Raw genomic sequence first — 20,701 nt, 5'->3', positions numbered from 1 at the left:
GTCCTTCACAACTAGTTTAGAATGGGAAGTGACATTCACAGAATCACAGAATGGTTGAGGTTGGAAGGGACCACTGGAGGTCATCTAGTCCAATCTCCCTCCTCAGATAGGGTCCTCTGAAGCACTTTACCCAGAATTGTGTCCAGGGAGATTTTCAGTATCTCCAGGGAAGGAGACTCCTCAGCTTCTATGGGCACCCTGCTGCAGTGCTCGGCCACCCTCACAGTACAGAATTCCTTCCTCATATTCACGTGAACTTCCCATGTTCCAGTTTCCACCTGTTGCCTCTTGTCCTGCTGCTCAGCACCACTGAGATTTATGAATTATGAATTTTGGATTGAGTTCACCGAACAAAACAGATGTACATTAGTGTTCACCCTACTTTCTGCTCTTATGGCATCGTAACTTTCTAAAAGACCCTCAAGATAATTTTCAACCTTCTTGTTGCAGCTCTGAGTGCACAGAAGATGCCTTGATCTCAGGGCATTCAGAAGGTTCCATACTTTTTAATGCCAATGTAAGGCTGGAGGCAGGGTTATAAATGACTGGCACACAATGATTTTTGATATAAGAGGCAATAAAATAAACACTGCATATCAAAATGAGACAAAATATGGGAAGGGCCAGTGACATTTCATTCTTTCCGCTGATTTCTTTGCATTTATAATAAAGAGTTACAGCACACTGGTAACAAGTTTAAATTAGGGGGAGAAAGAAATTTGAATCAGACTGTTTTCCTGATATGCCACAGTGGGTTGTGTTCTGCTAATGAGTGTTAACACTGCAATCAGGTAAACATTCACCTTGAGAAATGAACAGCCTTAATCAGAGCTTTTAAATCAGCCAGAACAGTCAACAGCTAAAATGATACTGGCTCAAACACAACTGCTTTTCTTTTTAAATATTGTTCTTCCTTCCTTATGAGAATGGGAAATAATAGCATAAGTGGAACATTCTTGTAGCAAAAGAGCAGCTCCAGTCCCTTCCATGTTAGAAACCCTGTCCTGTGACTAAGAAGGATGTATTGATTGAGGCTCAATACAACATTTTTGCACTGGCTAACTTAAAGTCTTTTGTGAAGGTTCCTAATGGCAGCTCAATCTGACCTCCATATTTCTAAAGGACTTTGCTGCATCTGCTGAGTACAAATAGCAAAATAATGGAGAAAACCAATAGGGGGGGGGTGGAGGAGAAAGAAAAAAGAAATATTGGTCTGTTGTGCTTTTCTCTGGATTTGAGAATGACATCAGTCTGTGGGCCTTTATCTGAAATATTCTGACAGTAGAAAAAACACTAACTACTCCATTGTCTACACAGGGTCAGCACTATGAAGAGGAAAAACGGGCTTTGAGCCATGAAATAATTGCACTCAATAATCACTTAATAGAAGCCAAGGTGACGATAGATAAGTTGTCAGAAGACAATGTAAGTATTTAAATGTGCAACTGTATTATTTTTGATATTATATTCAGAAAAAAATTAGGTCTTGCACTTCCCATGAAATTATAGAATAATTTTTTATGTTTGTATAAAATATAACTTGTCACCTCAACAGTTAAAATTTATGTATGTTTGTTCCCATCATTTCGTAAATCTGGCTCTCCTTATCCTATGAGGTGAGACTTTTCACTGATATTTTTTTCTTTATGTCTAGCCTGAAACTGATGAAAAAATATTCTAAGAGATGGCAATATTCCCACATTGATTTTGCCATCAGTACAGCAAACTGGTGCAAGCACATGGTCAGAGCTTTTGCAGGGTCACGTGTGGAGTGAGGACTCATCAGAAGGATTTTAGGCACAGTGTAGACCCCAACATTTCCTGCAATTCTTTGTTCTTTCAGTCTTTGCTCACCAAAAGGCCCAGCACAAGGGAGCTCTGCTAGCAGAAGGTAGGATTGACCCAGCCTGGTCACTCAGATCACTCCTGCAGGGAGCAGGAGAAGGGCTTTCCCCAGCAGTTGTTAATGTGTAACAATTTACCTGTCTCTGTGTGGGACAAAACAGGGAACATCTCTGGTGATTGTCACCCTGCATCTCATTAAACACTGCTGCAAAATGGCATGAGTACTGCAGCTGGCAACAAGCTCATTAAATTCTTCCTGAGACAAACCTACAAAGACAGCAAAGAGAGGAATATTGCAGGCATTTAGTTCATTATTGTGCCATTCCTTCCACACTTAATAAAAAATTCATCTACAGAGGACATGTTTCTGTTAGTACTTATTTTTCAGCATCTTATGTTCAATCTTCCCGAATTTCACATGAACTCCTAATCATAGCTGGGAGCATTTGATCCCATTAAAATGCCTGCCGATGTGAACTCTGTCTGTGCAATTAACAGCTTTCCAACAGAAACAAAAAGTTCCCAATCTGACCCCTTACTTTTATAGAAGTTGAGTTGAAAGAAGAGTTACTTCACAACTCTACCAGCTGTAAGTAATGGAGTGTGGTAAATGTAATGGGCTACATTCAGGTTTTGGAAGCACAGGTATACCTCCAGACTAATTCAGCTGAAATCAGTGGAGTTATTTCTGCTTTAAAATACAGGTGGAAAAAAATTGCAGAACTCTCCCTTTAAGTGTGCATGCATTTACACTACTTCACGGAGTCAGGTTTGAACCCACATTTGAAGTGTTTTCAATATTCATAGTGGTACTCTGAGCATTAGAATATGGTCCAGAGACCTCAAATAACAGTACCACTGCATGGGACTTGAAGTTGGGTCACAGACAAAGTTCTGCCCTTGCAGGATTCAAGAAAATTGCATGAAGTTGAGTCAGGGGAGGTTTAGGTCGGATATCAGGAGAAGGTTCATTCCCCAGAGGGTGGTTGGGCACTGGAACAGGCTCCCCAGGAAGTGGTCATGGCCCCAAGCCTGACAGAGTTCAAGAAGCATCTGAACAATGCTCACAGGCACATGGTGTGACTCTTGATATCTTGGTCTTGGGGATTGTCCTGTGCAGGGCCATCGATGATCCTTGTGAGTCCCTTCCAACTCAGGATAACCTGTGATTTTGTGTAGTATTACTGATAAAAGTAAAGGTTACATTCCAAATTTTAAAATAAAGGACTATGAAGCAAACCACTAGTATTATACCTAAGTAGAGAAGCGATAAACTGAAGAATCCTACATGGGGAGAAAGTTTTTGTATTGGCAAGATCTCTTCCTTCAAATCTATTTCCTGTCACTCTTCTGACAGAAATGTAAAATGATGCTTTTGATACAAAAATATATTTCAAACTGTGGGAAACACTTCTGGCATTAGCTGCCAGTTATTGTTCTAGTTGCCACAGATATGGTTGGTTTCCATTTAGGCAGATATTAACGGAGAGAAAGTCGGTCCAGTCACATGGCTCGGCCCAGCAGGTTGAGAACAAAGTGCATGTGGCACATGTAGCTCACATGTAATTTTTCTGTAGTAATTTTTAAAGCTGCTAAAAATAAAGTGTCAGAAATGCTTTTTGTACTCTCCATGACAACCGCTGCACAGAAAGAGAGGCACACAGCTTTAGAAGAAAGGATTAGATTCTGGAGAGATATCATTTTTGTGTGCCTGGAAATGCCATATGGGACTCAGGGTACCTGTCTGTGCTATACTCTGTGCAGCAATATATTATGGGTTTAATGTGCATGCAACGTGTCAGAATCACATGCACGTGCAACAGATTTTACTTCTAAATTGAATTCTTGGGTGCTTACATTTTCACGGATGAAAATAGTGTGTCCTGATATGAAATTTAAGACCCACATAAATGAGTATGCCTCCGCAATACATTTGAGGCAGAAGTGGCATGGATAAAATCTCACAAAGACACAGAAAAAAATCACAAAATAAAATTATCTAAAGGTCGTTGAATATGAAGATATATGAACTAATGTTCATAGGAAAATTATTCCCATCCCTCATAGACTTACAAGAACATCTTGCTGCATGTTATTACAAAATACCTTAAAATGGTATTTTAAAAGAGAGGAAATTTTCTTTTTCACAGAAAAATTTCTCTATCAGTTTTTAAGAGAATAAATGGAGCTATAAAAATCGGCATGCAATAAAATTATTAACACCAGAGAAAATCAAAATCATATCAATATTCTACAACATTTGTCTATAAACATATGCTAATTTTTACAGATTAACACAGGCCAGTGCCAATAGCACTTTTATGCTTTGTATATTTTGTTTCTTCCCACCTATAAAGTCACCTTCTGTAGCCAGCTGTGGCTAGGGCAACTAGATAAGGAAAAGGAAAAACAACATACAACTCTTACCTTCAGGGACCCAGAGATACTGGTTGAAGGATACAGTTACGCAGTCATGTGTGCTAAATTAAATTTAGGTGAAGGGCAAATCTGTGTGCCGAATTTTCCCATTAAATAGGCTGTGGGAGCCATCCACTATGAAGATAGCATAAGAAGCTTGCTTAAATTCTCTCCTTTCCTGTGTGGAATTCTCATGGTAACTTCTTGCTCAGTGAAAATATTCTGCTCTGCAGCATCAAATATTTGCAGTGAGATTTAATATATTTCTATAGCTGCATTCTGCAAGACATTAAAGGGGCCAGGAACCAGCAAGAAAAATCAAAAGGAGAGAGTCTCCCTTTTTAAAAAAAGACACATTGTATATTTCTGCAGTGAATTTCTCCACAATCTCATAAGATTATTTTAGCACTTTCTAAAGCAGTATTTTAATGCTAGTCTGGATAATAATCAGTAAAAATTTTCTTTTTTGCTTAAAAGATCATGGTTTTTAACCTTCACAATACCATGCATGTTAACAGTATAAAATTCTGTTCTTAATGGTAAGCATCCATCTTCTGAAATGCAGATTACTGTTCTGTTGTAACAGGTTTCAAAAGTTTATTCTTAGTAATTTTATCAGCCTTCCCAGAGCAAAGGGGGAAACATCTCTGGGATGTGCAAGAAACACAGCATCTTAATTTGTTTAGAAGTTAAAGTATGCTCCAAATCTCCCCAAAGTGAATTTTCAAAAGATTGATCAGGCATGGGGAAAAGGCTGAAATCCACAAGCACTTTGCAAACTTTAAAGAGGCTATTTTTTGTTTTTTCCAGGAGCTCTACAGGAAGGACTGCAATTTGGCTGCTCAGCTGCTCCAGTGCAGCAAGAACTACGACAGGGCACATAAACTTTCAGAGGTAATGTGACCAAGCCTCTTGAATATTCAAGGATATAAATATTGTATGGAAAGCAGGTTATTTTGCACATATAAATTCCAGCATTTTTTTGCCCTTAAGGCTTTTATTCCTGCACACACCTTCCTTTAAGCTGCAGGAGGCCTTGTGCACCTGCTGGTGTTCTGTGCAGTCGAGGGAGCTGCTGACAAAATCACAGCCCATGGTGGAACTTAAAGGTACTCTCTTCCCCAAAACCTCTCCTATCCTGTAGAATGGGCCTGCACTGATTGCCTGTAAAACAAAGGTTTTAGCAACACTGAAGTGCTGTGAGCTCTAGAATGCAAAATGCTGGGCAGGAGCAGTGGGGTGAGAGCAGGGAAATGACAAGCTACAGGCGTCAGAGATCCTGATATAATCAATTTTCCTCCTGAAGCTATTTTCCAGTCCAGCTAGTTTCCAAACCTTAATTTTAAAATGGACTGACAGAACAAATATCTTTTTGTAAAGAAACCAGAGCACCGAATGATTGATTTCCAAGGTGTAAACTTTAATTAATAATCCTCGCTTCCAAGGAAACAAGGCTTGAGAGATAGGCTCCTTAAAGGGGAGGTAAATATTATTTTAGTGAACAAGACAGTCTTTAGGGATCCAGGCCCTTCACAAAGCAATAGCACCTTCCTCGCATGTATTGCTTCAGTGAAGTTTACAGAGAATAGCTTTTCCTTCATCAATCCCATCAGGTCAACATTCCCCCAAATAGCCTCTCAGGCAATTCTGCAGTGGAATATTGCAAAATTAAATTTGGAATGTACAAACCGTTTATAAGTCAGTAGATGGTTTCAGAGCACTAAACAACCCTGTTAAATAAAGATGGAGCAAGATTCTTCTGTCAAACAGGCAATGATTTTCTGAACAGAGACAGAATTTCCAAATTAACCATTATCTTGGTCCTGTTATTTTTTCCTGTTAACTGACTTCCCTTAGCAAATTGTATCCAGGAATTATCATTACATTACTCACACTTGAAAGCACCCTACCTGTTACAATTAGGACTTTAAAAGCACTTAGCTGTTCATTTACAGAGAAGTATCACAAATGTGAGCTCTCCCCACAATTTCCCAGACTGTCGTATACTCCGTTCAATAGGCAGTCTCCACTCATAAGTCCAAGTATTTATTAATTTAGCAAGTGTGAATGTGCTGTCACAGCCAATAAATTCCTTACAAATGCAAATATTGCCTGATAAACTATTGTATGTTATCCAGAAACCTAAACTCTAGTACAATATAATAATGTGACAGCAGAATCATTTTAGTAATTCCAGTTTCCAGTGCAATGCCCAGAAAACAATGTTCTTTTTAACACATTTCATAATACTAATAACGTATATAAAATAGATCAAACAGTGGTGCTACAGGATACTGAAATAAGAGCTGTCCCATACAGCATTTTCACACTCAGTTAACTGTATTTTTTTTTCCGCATTTCTATGGCAATTTACACCAGGCCTATTTTACAACCTGTTTATTCAATCTTTGTTGCATCTGTACTTACTATGACTAATGTTGCTGTCTGCCAGCAGACTGGCAATGTCATTTATTTCCAATGGAAGACATATGAGTTAATTAGCAACGTAATGATTAATCCAAAATATCCTGGAAGGTCTGTTGATTGAAAAAACACTCATACTACTACAAATAACAAGAATGCCATTTCACTACATGCCTTATTTTCAACACACTGAGGTTTGAGGATTAAACCAGCTTTAAAAATTTCCCAATGAAGCTAAAAGAGGAGATCCATATCTTATACAATGTGAGACCATGACAAGGTGCAGGCACCTTAAATTTCCTTTGCCAAAAATAAAGAGGAGGGGGGCAATTACAGTTATTTGTAGTGTTCTCTCCTCTAGAGGAACAAATTTAAGGAGGAAGTGAGATTGCTAAGGTCATAAGGTTAACCACTGATGATTTTGTGAAGAGGAATTTGATTTCTAGTTATAAAAAGAAAGTGCTGAGTAAATCAGAGTTCAGCCAAGCACTGAAGGGATAAATTCCCAAGTGGCATAAATCAACACAGATATTAAAGGAGCTATCACAATCACAAACTCAAAACTTATTCCAAACATGAATTCTTCTGATTTCCAGCAAGAAATACTGAGAAGCAACCTCTCTCATATTGCTGTCTGATCATTGATAGAGATCTGAAGTGAGCAAGGCAGATAAAATTTGACAGGAAAGCATGTTTGGTGATACCTGAGTAGGCATCCAAGGAGTGTCATCGCTCTCTCTCCTCTGGTCCACATGACAGAATTGCAGGTGAAACCACCATCCACAGCCCTGATCCTGACTTTCTAAAAAAACCCTATATGATTTCTGATGCATAAGAGACTTGTTGATTAACTCTGTCACAGGAATCACAATGTGAGTTCAGGTCTTGGTGCTTATTTCTATCAGCATGGAAGGACATGTTGAGGCTTATATGGATGGTTGATCTGACAAGCAGTGTCTGACCGAAGGGGCAAGGAAGCCAGCTTGATTTGCTTCTTCCCAGCACAGGTATAATCCTGTCACAGCAGCCAGTACCACTCTATAAGTGTCAGCCAGCTTTACTGCATCTTCAAAGAGCACTGTTTATCAAATGTGATGCTGGAGGGCAGGAGCCAGTTTGGCATGGGGTTGTAGGCAAGATGAGCTCAAGGAAAGGCAAAAGAAGAACAGAATAGATCTGATCTCTTCCTCCTCCTTCCTCACCCCCAGAGAGACCTCTGCACACCCACACTGCAACTGTAAATCACACCCAAGCACACAGTCTGGAAAGTGTTGCTGTAGGCTGTAATTCCCTACCTGCCTTTTTAAGATTGTTGTTTACTACATACTTTATTTACGTCAGTAAAGTAAACCTGGAAGTGCTGGGTTAACGGCTGGACTCAATGAGCGTAGAGGCCTTTCCTGACCTGAGCGATTCTATGATCATTCCTACCCAACCTGAATTAATTTGGAAGGAAACATTTCAGTTTCACATGTTATCCATGAGGGAAAGCAGATGAAGATGTACAAATATTAAGTAAACAAAGGTCATTTGATTACATTTATTTCCAGAAAGGCACAAAGATTGTGGCCATCACATTAGCCAAAGAACCATGCATAGTGAGCTATGTAATGTCATAAGCAGCACTCATCTGACAGCTCTATTAACGTGTGCCCTTTTCTCCTTTCTCCTTGCCATCTCTTTATGTTGCAGTTGCCAACCGACTTTCAGGAAAGAGTCAGCATCCACCTGGAAAAACACGGCTGCAGCCTTTCTGTCCCCTTGTGCCACACTTCTTACACTGACACCATTCCCACTTGCGTCATTGCCAAAGTACTGGAAAAACCAGACCCCAACAGCTTGTCCTCACACTTGTCAAGCCCATCTACAAGGGATCTCAATTTTCAGGACTCCGCTGGAAAAGTCGGACAAAGACCCCAGTACAAGTCCGACATCTACTGCAGTGACACGGCCCTTTACTGCCCCGAGGAGAGGAGGAGGGAGAGGCGGCCAAGTGCAGACACGCAGGTGAAAGACGTGGGCTTCCTGCAGTCCCAAAACTCCACGGACAGCACTGTCGAAGAAGACGGTTTCCATTCCAGCTTCTCCCACGAAGCCTTCCCAGAGTACATTACCTCTCTGCCAACCTCCAGCTCCTACTCCAGCTTCAGTGTCACATCTGAGGAGAAGGAGAATGCCCAAGCCAACACTCTGACAGCCTCCCAGCAAGCGATCTACATGAGCAACCGAGACGAACTGTTTGAGAGGAAGTCACCCGCGGGTTACGAGCATCAGGGGAGCCCCAGGTTTGCCAAGCCCAAACCCGCACAGCACATGGAGCTCGCTGACGACAACGAGAACTCACCCACTTTTACCAGGACTCTGCCTCCATATGCAAATGAACCTTTTCATTTCTCAGCCATAACACCACAGCAGGCTTTAGCAAACCAGAAAATGAGGAATGAGTGCAGGAGCACCCACCTTTCAGAAGAAGACTTACCAGGGCGATGGAGGCAGCTGAGTGTGGAGGACATTGGAGCGTACTCCTACAGGAACACTGGCAGGCTGTCACCCTGCAGTTTCTCAGAGCAGTACTACAGCAGCCCCATCAAGAAGGGGGACAGTCGAACAAGCCCCATCTATGCTAGTTACAAAGCAGACAGCTGCTCAGAGGGAGACGACATCTGCCAAAGCAGACTTGTGGATTCTTGCTTCCTGAGAACAGACAGTGGCCTGAACATTGACATCAGCACAAGCTGTAAACAGGAAAAGTTGCCCACTTACAAAACAAAGGAATCAAGAGACCAAAAAAACGAAAGGATCACTGTCCAGTTATGCAGTAGCAAAAACATCGAAAATAGCCCAGTATTGAAAAGAGAATACGTGGATGTGAGCCCCAACAGCTCAGCAGAGTCCCTCAATCAGAGTTCAGTGGAGGCTTCAGAAATCCACCAGTCTTCCATGGATCAAGGAAGTCATTCGGGTATTCACAGCAAACAGCAGCAGTTTCAGCGGACTGGGAGCACTGGTCTGAGTCGGAAGGACAGCCTTACAAAAGCACAGTTATATGGAACCCTTCTGAACTAGGCATCTCCCCAGCTGGCAATAAGACAGCAAACAACAGGAAGGAAAGAGCATTTGATACTTCTAGTGAACAATAAGGTTCTAAGAAACAGGATTATTATAAAATATATATTCATAATGGTACTATATGTTTAAAACAAAATCTCTTCAAAAACGTTATACAGCACTTTTCACTTGACATCCTTTCCACATGGGAGACCGTCCCCTCCCCTCTTTTATAAACCTGAAATATTTTTATAAACAAAAATGTATTTATTAGACTATCCTAAGCTATTTGAGCAGAATTCTTTTCCCTTCAAGCAGGTTTCTTATTTATTTTTGTGCATGAGGCCATCTGTGCCTAAATTCTTGGAGGAAAAGGGTAAAATCATGATGGCAGTGACAAAAAAAAAATAAACCCACCTGATAAAATACCATAAAATGTCATGTGAAATCAAAACAAAAATAGTGAATTTGAAGAAGTATATTTTTTAAAAAGAATGGAATTGTATCTTAAGTTATTTCATACAAATGTATTTATGAGTGACTAATGTATGCACAAAGTGATACTAATATTTTGTTCTTTTAATCCACTGTGTTTCTGCTTTCCTATTTTTCCTTGTATACTACCTCAAAAGTAATTGAGGGTTTCTTTGTCACATTTTCTGTAGGCTTGCATTTATATTGTCTAAAATGCATGCAGTGTCATAATTAATACTGTATTTTGCATAACTTAATAAAAGACACCAGTGGATATATTTCGGGGTTGTTTTTCCCTTAATTCAATAGAACACAGAATTGCTCTGAGGGGCATCAGTCCAGCAAAAGTTGACTAAAGCTCGTGAACTGGACTGCTTTCTAAAGGAGTGTCTCTTTCTTTGTAAGCTCCAGAGAAATCTGGTTCACAGCGCATGGCCTCTGGGTGTGGGAGGGTGACTTCTCATCAGCCTGTTGAAAGTAAGAAAGGAAAAAAAATGTTTATCCAGTCTTGAGTTCACTAGAGGGTTCTGTATTTTCTGGAAAATTACTCAAAAACCAGTGATGTAAGTTCCTCCTCTATTACTTACTTACTTGACACAATCTTTTATGTCTTTAGGGCTGATACATTCCACAGTTGCCCTTTCTTCATATGTACTTGGTATTTCTAACGGTGATTTTTGTAAAGCCTAAGGAAAGTCTGGCTGTCTGTAGCCTTTACCCCTGAGTCTGAGAAGATGTATTTTTACCTGTACTTTTGGCATTTCTTCCACTGACTTTTCTGTTTCTCACCATTTCACCATAATGGAGTGTACAACTGCGACAGGAGGAAAAGGAAGAGAGCAAAAGGAGAGGAGGAGAAAAACAAAAAGTAGAGAGATGAAATCCTGTGGATTTTCTTCCTGGCTTCAGTATTCCTGCTTGGTAAGAGGTAGAACACAGCAATAAATATTTAATAATTATTTTATGTCATGTTCATATATCCTATACTTAAAATACTGAATCTCGATAGCTCATGTATGGGGGAAGCCCTTGCTTAGTGCAATATGTGGTAGTAATCAGTGAGATCACTGTGGAAATATAAACTAGCTCCTTGTAAAGCTAAAATAATGATCTATTCAGTAGCTATTAAGAAAATATACTTTTTCTGCTGATTCTCTGAAAGCAGTTACCTGGCAACTAACTATGAACCAGGACTACTGAACTGTTCATTTCCCACATAAGCACCTTCAATCATGAGGCCACAGATTCAATGCATTTGGTATGAATATCTCCCATTGCTCTCCATTTTCTTCATGGATAATATAAAAATTTGACCATTATTGATGTGTGCAAGTACTTGCTGTGCTGTCTGATCAGGCATCAAGTCCCTGCAGTTCCTCCAGGGTCTATTGCAGCACCATGGAGAACAACAGTAGCAAATAATATCACACAGGTAAGGCATGAGATAGCTCCAAAGTGGTGCTCATTTCAGTACAAAAGCTGTCACAGGCCTTGTGGTTTTACACTCCCAAACTTGCTCACAGTGAGTGTGAGAGGTAGGGCAAGCTGCAAATAATTCCATGAAGTACACAATAAACACATACAATGAGCTTTCCAAAGGCCAAGGGCTTCTTATGGCAGGATGTGACCTGCAGTAAATTGACTTGGAGATCCAGAAGAGCTGTTATTTCCCCTTCGAAACACGAAGATAGAAAACAGATATAAAAAAATCCTCACTGTTGACTCATCCAGGTATGTAAAATTTAGACAATCCCTAAGGCAAGGCATTCATTTCTCTGGTCAATGAATACAAGGATTTGTATGGAAGAAGTGAAAATTAACTGTTATCTCACCTAAGAAAATATGTAAGCTACAGAACAGTAAATTGTCTCATTTATGAACTGGAACACAGTGTCAGAATAATCCTTTTATAATATTGTTCATTATTTGACTTAAAGTGCTATTTTGGCAATTACACAGAATTACATTTCTGCTAGATACTGTATCTCTGATTATTTAATATCCTGTTCTATTATATTCTTTCATACTATTGCAGTTTCAAAGTCTGCTTCTATGCTTCACTTGACTCTTTTTCTCAGTTTATGTGCGCTAATACATAGATTAAAACCAGCCTTTTCAGTCAATTAGTACTGGGTGTTTTTGTAAAATAGCCTATAACCTTGTAACATTTTTCTGTAATGAATTCTGTTACAGAACAATATATTACCCTGTATTTCAACTGAATCAATCAAAATGACTATAAAATTTATTAGCTTTAATGTGTTGATTTAAATTTCTCCTTAATTAGAAAAACTGACAATATGTTTGCTAATTTCCTATGAGCATGAGAAACACTTTTAATAATTCATCAAAATTTTCTCAGATTTACAGGTATACCATGGTTTGGTTTAATTTTTCCAAACAAAAATAACTTTGAAAGATTATAATAAAGGATTTAGTCCCAGAATTTTGGGGTTAATTTTGTCACATTCAGTTTAGATTTATTGAGACATCCACAGAGAGAGATCTGAGGCATAAGGCCAGAATGATGATAGGTGTTTTCACAATAAATTTTTATTTGTACTAATGTCTTAATTTTTTGCTTGCCTTCAGTTTTCACACGAGGAGAAAGTAACCCAAAAAAATCATGATGAGTTTTAGAGTATGTCATTGGAGATATTTAAAGCAGCCTACAGAGCTCTGCTGTGCCATCAGACAGTCTGTTTGTACAGACTTACAGTCACCGAGATTTTAAGAGATTGAAACTTGTTAAAAAGAGACAAAGGCAGAGAATAAGTTTTAACCCAGATGAAAGGGGTAATAGATCTGTCTGGCACCACGTTTCTCAGAGCACTTACGTTCTCTAGGACTTTTCTGATAGAGAACAGCTGGCTTCCCTTTTTCATTCAAGTAGAGGTGATTTGATAAACTTTACTCTTATGTTCATTTAATGACAAGAGTCTCCAGAAATGCAAAGCAACAGATCTTCAGCCAAAGTGCCACAGACCCCTCCACTCCAGTGGCTGAGAATTTGCTATGAAATACCTTTTCCCAAGGACATAAATGTGCAATTTTCTCTTAAGCATTATTAGAATGCCAAGGTGTCTGCATGCTGACACAAAAACGACATCAAATTCTGTATGCAGGGTTTGTAGGTAACTATGGCAGGAATTTTGATTTGATTAATTATTTCATTTGCTGTAAGTAAGAACAGAAAGAGTGAGTAAAAGAAGTGGCAAGTCCCCAACAGTGCAGTGAAGCAGAAGATGAAAAATGTCATTTTAATGAATGAAAACTGAAAGCAGAATGTAGACGACACAGAACACTGATCGGGGGAAAACAAAAGGCGCTGAAAGAAATCAGAGTGAGGCATATTGAATCACATATCAAAGCAGACAAGACTACCAAAATACTACTAGGGATATGGGGTACAATGCACCAGGAAGAACAGACCAAAGCTATTATGAAATGGAAAGCAGATGCATTTTTGAGATGTTTTCTTACTCCAAATTAAGCTTTAAAAAAGGTACATAATCTCAATAATTATGAATAATGAGGTCCCTTTTGTTAAGCTTTTTAGAAGTCTAAAATTTTTAAGTTTAAACCATGGCAAGCCATAACATAGGTCATTTTCAACTCAAGAGTTTCTAACTTCTTCACCCAAACTAGAAAATTAATCAAACTGAACCTTTCCCCTTCCAGCACTTTTAATTAAAAAGAATTTTCACTTTATAATCTATCACATAGCGTGATTATGCAGCTACTTAGAGTAATTTCCCCTTGTTTAATTTTAAAGTACTAATTGGCATCCTTTGGATTTTCATATAAAATTCTTATCCCCCATTCATGTTTGCAACCTTGTAATCTTTACAGACCATTACTATATGTCTCCTTAAATATTGCTTAAATTATGTAAATGTAGTCCTCTCCGATTTTTTCTTGGAAGACACTCCTCTCAGGACACTAACTGCTTCTTATTCTCTTTAAGGAACACCCTCCTCACCTTTCTAATGCTGAATACCATAACATTTTAGTATGAACAATGAGCTGTTCAAACCCCCTATACAAAAGTGCAGTTCAAGGAAAGGAGAGGACCACACAGATTGGAGTGGCTTCTAATGACTGTACATGCTGATCTGTAAGCATTAAGTCATGGCATGCTGTCTACATGGTCTTGTATCAACATTACCAGAAGCTTTTCATTGTTTTCCCAATCTTCCCTCCATGCCTTTGAAAACAAACTTCATTGTTATAAAACAACTCTGGCTATTCAGTCATTCTTTACCAGACTGTCATTCATTCCAGCTTCTCTCACATTATTTTCTCTTTGGTATTTTCTTTTTGCTGTATTTTAGTAACTGAGAGGGTTTGTTCAGCTGCAGTTAAAAATAATAATTTGAATATTCATGCAATGAAAGGTTCTGCTGCTTTCGTACCCCACAAGACCTTAGACAGCAGCTTAATGTCCAGTGCAGCAAAGTTTTGGAAGGCTGTTGTTCCAGGAGCCCCTGAGGTCTCTCTTCCCCAGGCTCCTGCAGCCCCCGTGCTGCAAAGGGCACTTTGCTTTCTGCCAGATGGGAGCTCCTTAAGGATGCTGTCGGCCCCATATCCCACACCTGTGAGGAGTGGTAAAGCCCCTCCCACCCCCGCTTGCTGAGGCAAGGGTCATCCCTGCAGAATGTTACTCTATCCCAGAGTAGGGAGAACATCTTCATCTGCAAGGGCCAAAACAAGATGCATGGATACAAGATGCAACTGTTGGAAAATATCCTTGATGGGAGTTAAATGCCTTCTCAACAACACACCCATCACGATACATATACACTAATACTCTAACCAGGATAATTCAGAAAAATTCTAATCTTTGAAGTCAGCTCTAATGAATAAATATTTAAATATATTCACCCGTCTCAATTTTTCCTTTGCAATTTATGAGTCAGAGCAGACATGCACGAGCTGCAGAGCCTCAGCAGTATTTACTACACCCAGATGAGCTATGACAGCGCTATGATTTAGAAGAAGAGAAACAGCAGCAAGTCCCAGAATCATTAAATTTGTAATGTCAATGTCAGCCAGAGTCCTTTCCCATTCCAGATCTTCGCATGTGACACTGCAAAACAGATCACAAGGAATAAAAGCATCGTCAGCACATAAGGGTTATAAATTTCAGTGGGGTCCCACTCAAGAGGTTTTTTTTTATAGTAGAGCTTTTATTGTTACAGTAGAATTCCTCTTGGTCTGGAGACCAGTTGCATAGGGTGACATGAGGAGGAAGACCTACACTGAAAGTCCAGACAGCATAGAACCCCTCACCTCAAGAAACCACTGTGCCACCGACCTGAGGAGATGGGGACAACAGCAACAGCACTTCTAACTGATAAATTACTAGTGTCGAATCTGGTGGGATTATTTTTGGCAGGGAGATAAATCCAGGCTTATGTTCACTTGACTCAAATTTGACAATTTATTTCAATGGGCCTTCAGCACTTCACGATCTTTATCCTCCACAAATGAGGGAAATGCTCTTATCCCCAAAGCCCTGGGAGTTACACTAAGATGACATGTCTAATCCCAGAGAGATAGTAAGGAGTTATCTATTTTAGTGTTAGCAGATTTTAAGGCTCTTGGCCTTTTGCCTATGTTATAACTTGAGAAACAGATAAAGAACGAAAGCTCAAGTTCTCAAGCTCAGCCTCAGCACAGGAACTGAATCATCATTTTCTGATTCATCCCCACTTACCTGTGCTTACAGAGTCCACAATAGCCTGAAGGTGAGGAAGGAAAGACCTGACACTGGAAGAAAGAAAATTCAGAAATTAATCTGTGCATCCAAACTGTTAAAAGGCCAAATTATTTCTAAGACAGTCGTGCTTGTCTACAATAAAACTGGGGTTTTTTCCGTATTTTGCCCAGAGAATACATAGAATGCCAGAGAAAATATGTAACTGAGCTGAGAACTTGCATCTTTCTGTTTTGAACCAACTTGGATTTTCCTGACAAACTGCAAGGGTAGATAAGGGAATGGAGGCAGAGCAAGGATGATTGCTCTGTCAGCACGAAATGCAGTAAAACATTCCAGTCACAACATTTACTGTATTCCCCTGATTTTTAGGGAGCATTATGAAAAGTCCCAGGAAAAGGTTTTCAGAAACACATACCATTTTCTTTCAATCTTATTTTGGCTTTTTCCCCCACCTCTTTTTAAAGAGAAAAAAAAATCCTGTTTTGCAAGCTGCAGTGATATGGGGTTTTTTGCTAGAGCTGTCAGTCCTGCCTATAAAGACCTGACTTGTGTCAGTAGGGAAAAACAATCCTGAAATTAAATCAGTTTAACCGAATAACATTTGCTACTCAAGGAGAAATGGTCTAATTGAAAAGAATGCCAGTAAACAGCTCAGTACTGAGATTTCAGAGCCCAGAAAGCCAAGGTGTGGGAACACAAGAAATCCAGTGAAGTCACACTTTGCAAAGACCCTGAACAAGTATTTTATTTAAAATAGGTTTGGACTGCCTTTTACTTTTCTTTCATTCTCTATTGATGATGAAGATGAAATGCACTTTTTGGCACTCCAGATGACACCAATTAAACTTGATTTCTTGCTTCAGATCATAACTCCACTTGTCTCTGACTTCTAAGACTAGTTTGTTTTGAGCTTTAAATTTCTGCTTTGTTTAGAGAGAAAGTGTTGCTCCGACTCAAACACCCTAACTTTCAACTCATGAAAATGCACACACAAGTCCCAAGCCCTACCAAATAGGTAATTTGTCCAACATTTGTATTTTATCCTTATAAAAAGTTAGGGTAATTCTTCTATCTTTTTATCCTTTAAGCTTATGAAGAATGGATTGTCTCTCATTACTTGATTATACAGTACTTGACATAATAGTCTCTTGATTATAATTGCATATGACATGCATATTCCATTACCTGCCTACCATTACCAAATACTATGGTTTCTTATCCTTAGTATTTTTTTCCCTTTTAATGTGAAATCTAGCATTTCCTATTCACAGGTCAGTCCCTGGGCTTCAACACCTCACACCTATGCATGCCTCATATAGAGAAATGAAGGGGACTATTTGAACTACCAGTATTTGAACAAAGTCCATTACCCTGGGCTCTCCCTTTCCCTTGCTAGGCCTTTCTCCTTGCAAAGCTTCTTAAACTGAAAGAGCAGAAGCCTCAGCATACAGTATTTGGAAATTACTACAGAACAGCTGGGCTCCACCTCATTTTTCCACAGGCACTGACACTGCATGTATCATATTTCTCAACACTCTGCAGTTTATCTTTATACTCGCAAGCCAAAGCTATTTATCAATCCACACACAAAAAAAAATCTATTCAAAAGAAGGCACCACCCTGGCCACACCTACATTCTTCCATTAGTGCCATCCACTCTAGCTGAACATTGATACTTAGGAATTGCTCTAGATATTCTCCTGCTGAGTGGGTAAAGTTTCACACAGCTGTTGAAAGAAATAGCTCTTCCTGGAGAAAAATAACCCAAACAAACAAAACAGGGAAGACTTCAGAGAAGCAAGACTGCTCAGAGAGCGCACTGGACTGGACTGGTGCAGCTGCTAAAGAGGTGATAAGGAAGTACCCCCCCATCTAAAAAAGGGCTTTCCACTTCATTGGAGAGCACACTCACTCTCTGCAGGAGCTGCACAGCTGGCAAGAGCCTGGGAGAAGCCTCATGACTGTAACATGGCTGGCAGACAGCAACTAGCAGTCTCTCAGCTACTCTTTCAGAGGCTGGTGACAGTCAGATTTTGATCACATTTGAACCAGCACAAGTCTCAGATGATGCCTTTAAGGCTCTCAGTTGCTCTACAGATTCTGTAGTAATAGCTGTATCCACACAGCAACATTTCCTCATTACATCAGTGATGGAGATTCCATGGGCTGTCCAGGCAGGTTTTGAAATCTGTGGCATGAATAGTGCAAGGGACTGGACAGCTGTGAATACTTGGTGAGAGTGGGAGGAGGTAAAATGTAAGGCAAGAACACAAGAGAGAGGCATGTCTCCATCTCATATCTTGGGGTACACAATCCTAGCCTAGGACTGCACAGCGACACAAAACAGACAACAGAATGAAGTGAGATTCATCAGAAAATATGGGAGAAACAGCAACCAAGCCTGGGAACCTCCCAGACCCTCAGGATCCAGACTACAGATATCTTTGCCATTAATATTGCTGAGTCTGCTGCCTGTTGTCCAAGAAATAGAGACTGGAAATCAAGAGAGGATTCTGTTTTCCTGAAGGCTCACAGGGCAGACCTGAGAAAATCATGGTGCCCCCTGATGTTGCAGAACCACATCTGCAGAGCAGGCACCAGGGCAGCAGCTCCTCAGAAGTGTATAACAATGATGAAAAAAACATATGGCATAGCTTGACTTGCCTGTCAAAATTTTTCCTATTTAATGGTGGTGTCAGAGTCAGGCTTCTCCCTCATTGTGCTGGCTGAATCAATCAATTTTTCTCTGCTCCAGCCCTATGTGTGTCAGGCAGGAGCTACCCACTGCATTCAAATGTTATCATTTCGACATTCATCAGCATTTTCTCTCCTCTCTCGGCACTAGTGAAAGTTTTCATGCCACAGTTTATTTACAGTATATTCAATTCATGCCTCTAGCCATTCTAGAGACTTCCCACACACCAAGTCTTATAAAGGCTTTAGGGCTCGTTTTAAACCTACTGAAGATGCACAGACTGTGCTCTCTGGCTGTGGAACGTCACATTTAATTGCCTTACACATTTGAATCACATTAAAATTATTCAGGAATTTATACAAATTAGAACACAAACTGTAGATAAACTACTGATCTTGATCCTTGTCAGCATAAGCCTCCCAGCAGCTACAGCGACCTGAGTTCTATTTAACAAATTATTTTCCATTGGACTGTTATGTTGGGATTGTTTGCCTAGAAAAATAGCAGAGATTTTTGCTGGACCAGTCACTTATCTTTGCATGTGTGCCCATATCTTTAATAGGAGGAAGATATTTTCCGCCATATAGCTTGCAAAGGTATATGTATTATTTCCAATACTTATATACATATATTATTATATAATTACATTGTGACAATTTCATTTCCACTGAAATTATTTTATTAATAATTTAGATGAGTTTCAATCCTGCAGCAAGAGCATTTGGCATTTGGTCTGAAACTTGAAAAGTGGATAGGCTGCACTATAAAAGCAAGGTGTACACTTCTTACCCCAGCCACAGAACAGACATTAAATTCAGATTGCTAACAAAAATAAAAGCCTAATTTAAAGAGAGAAAATAATCAGTACAGAAAACTGTACAATAACATTACATTGGGAAACAAATGTGTCTGTTAAGCAGTGTAATTCCTTGAAAGATGAGGAACTGGTTCCCCTGGATGCTGCTTTCCTTGCAGGAAGTACTACTGCCTCAGATGGTTGCAGCCCACAGCAGAGATGTCATTATGTTAGGCTGACATCTGACATGTTCAGCCTCCTGCAATATGAGATCTGCTTGCTATTTTCCTTTTCAAAACAGAGGTTCAAGGCAACCTATTAGCTCAATTTCCTTTATTTATTGCACTAAAGTGTTCAAAACACTTCCTGAAAACACTACTGCAATACAAAAGTGGATAGCAGCTTGCTTTCCTTCTCCAAATGGTACCCTTTGTTTCTGCTTCCCAGCATTTCTGCAGAGGGACAGTTTTGTCACAGGCTTAGATGTTTCTTGGTTAAAGGTGTGTAAATAAACACCTCACCATGTGCCTGTGCCTTGGGACCACGTAGACTACACAACTAGTGGTGATGATGTCCTGGTTTCAGCAGAAGAAAGACATGGACCTGTTGAATTGGATCCAGAGGACAGCCATGACCAGTATCCAAGGGCTGGAGCCCCTGAGGAAAGGTTGAGAAAGCAGGAGTTGTTCAGATTGGAGGAGAGAAGGCTCTGTGGAGATCTGTGTGACCCTCCAGTACTTACAGGGGTCTTATAAAAGAGAGGGAGAACAACTCTTTACACAGTGATAGGACAAGAAGGAACAAGGGTTTTAAACTAAAAGAAAAGAAATTTCGATTAGATGTTAGGAAGAAATTCTTTACTGTGCGGGTGGCGAGGCACTGACACAGCTGGCCCAGAGAAGCTGTGGATGCTCCATCCCTGGAAGTGTTCAAGACCAGGCTGGATGGGGCCTTGAGCAACCTGGTCTGGTGGAAGGTGTCCCTGCACATGGCAGGGGGTTGGAACTGGATGGGCTTTAAGGTCCCTTCCAACCCAAGCCTTGATATGATTCTCCAAAACCTTGTAAGAACAATTTCCAAAGTAAGCTTGAGAAACGCCATGCAAATGCGGCAGAGAGACTTTCAATTACAAACACCTGTGGCTAGCCCAATGGAGGGTCTCTCCTGTAGCCATCACAAGGGTATTTCAGCTGCTTGATGATGCAGAGGAGGGCTGAGCACTCAACCTTCACCTTCTGATGCCATGATGAATTTAACCTTTTCTTTTATACCCCTGTTA

At 39.9% G+C, this 20,701-nt stretch overlaps 1 protein-coding gene and 1 long non-coding RNA gene across 8 annotated transcripts in view; one reads left to right on the top strand and one right to left on the bottom strand.

Moving 5' to 3' along the window:
* The window catches only part of BEGAIN (brain enriched guanylate kinase associated), a 158,828-nt gene extending 148,341 nt beyond the window's left edge, over positions 1-10,487 (top strand). For all 7 annotated transcript variants that reach the window (XM_042047750.1, XM_042047749.1, XM_042047752.1 and 4 more), the window contains 3 exons: positions 1,318-1,425; positions 5,074-5,157; positions 8,380-10,487. In XM_042047750.1, the coding sequence (XP_041903684.1) occupies positions 1,318-1,425; positions 5,074-5,157; positions 8,380-9,753 (1,566 nt within the window). In that variant the 3' untranslated portion in view covers positions 9,754-10,487. The remainder of the gene's footprint in view (positions 1-1,317; positions 1,426-5,073; positions 5,158-8,379) is intronic.
* A 1,644-nt stretch (positions 10,488-12,131) lies between these two features.
* Positions 12,132-16,007, bottom strand: LOC121673904. The gene is made up of 2 exons (XR_006019354.1): positions 15,929-16,007; positions 12,132-15,298 (listed from the first exon to the last, which is right to left on the bottom strand). It is a non-coding gene; the product is annotated as an uncharacterized LOC121673904 (long non-coding RNA).
* Between the last annotated feature and the right edge of the window lie 4,694 nt (positions 16,008-20,701).

Source organism: Corvus kubaryi, unplaced genomic scaffold, assembly GCF_017639235.1.
Source record: "Corvus kubaryi isolate FWS band 111438036 unplaced genomic scaffold, C.kubaryi_AGA036_p1.0 66, whole genome shotgun sequence".
Lineage (NCBI taxonomy): Eukaryota > Metazoa > Chordata > Aves > Passeriformes > Corvidae > Corvus > Corvus kubaryi.
The sequence above is the reverse complement of the archived record's forward strand: the minus strand, read 5'-3'. Positions and strand labels throughout refer to the sequence as shown.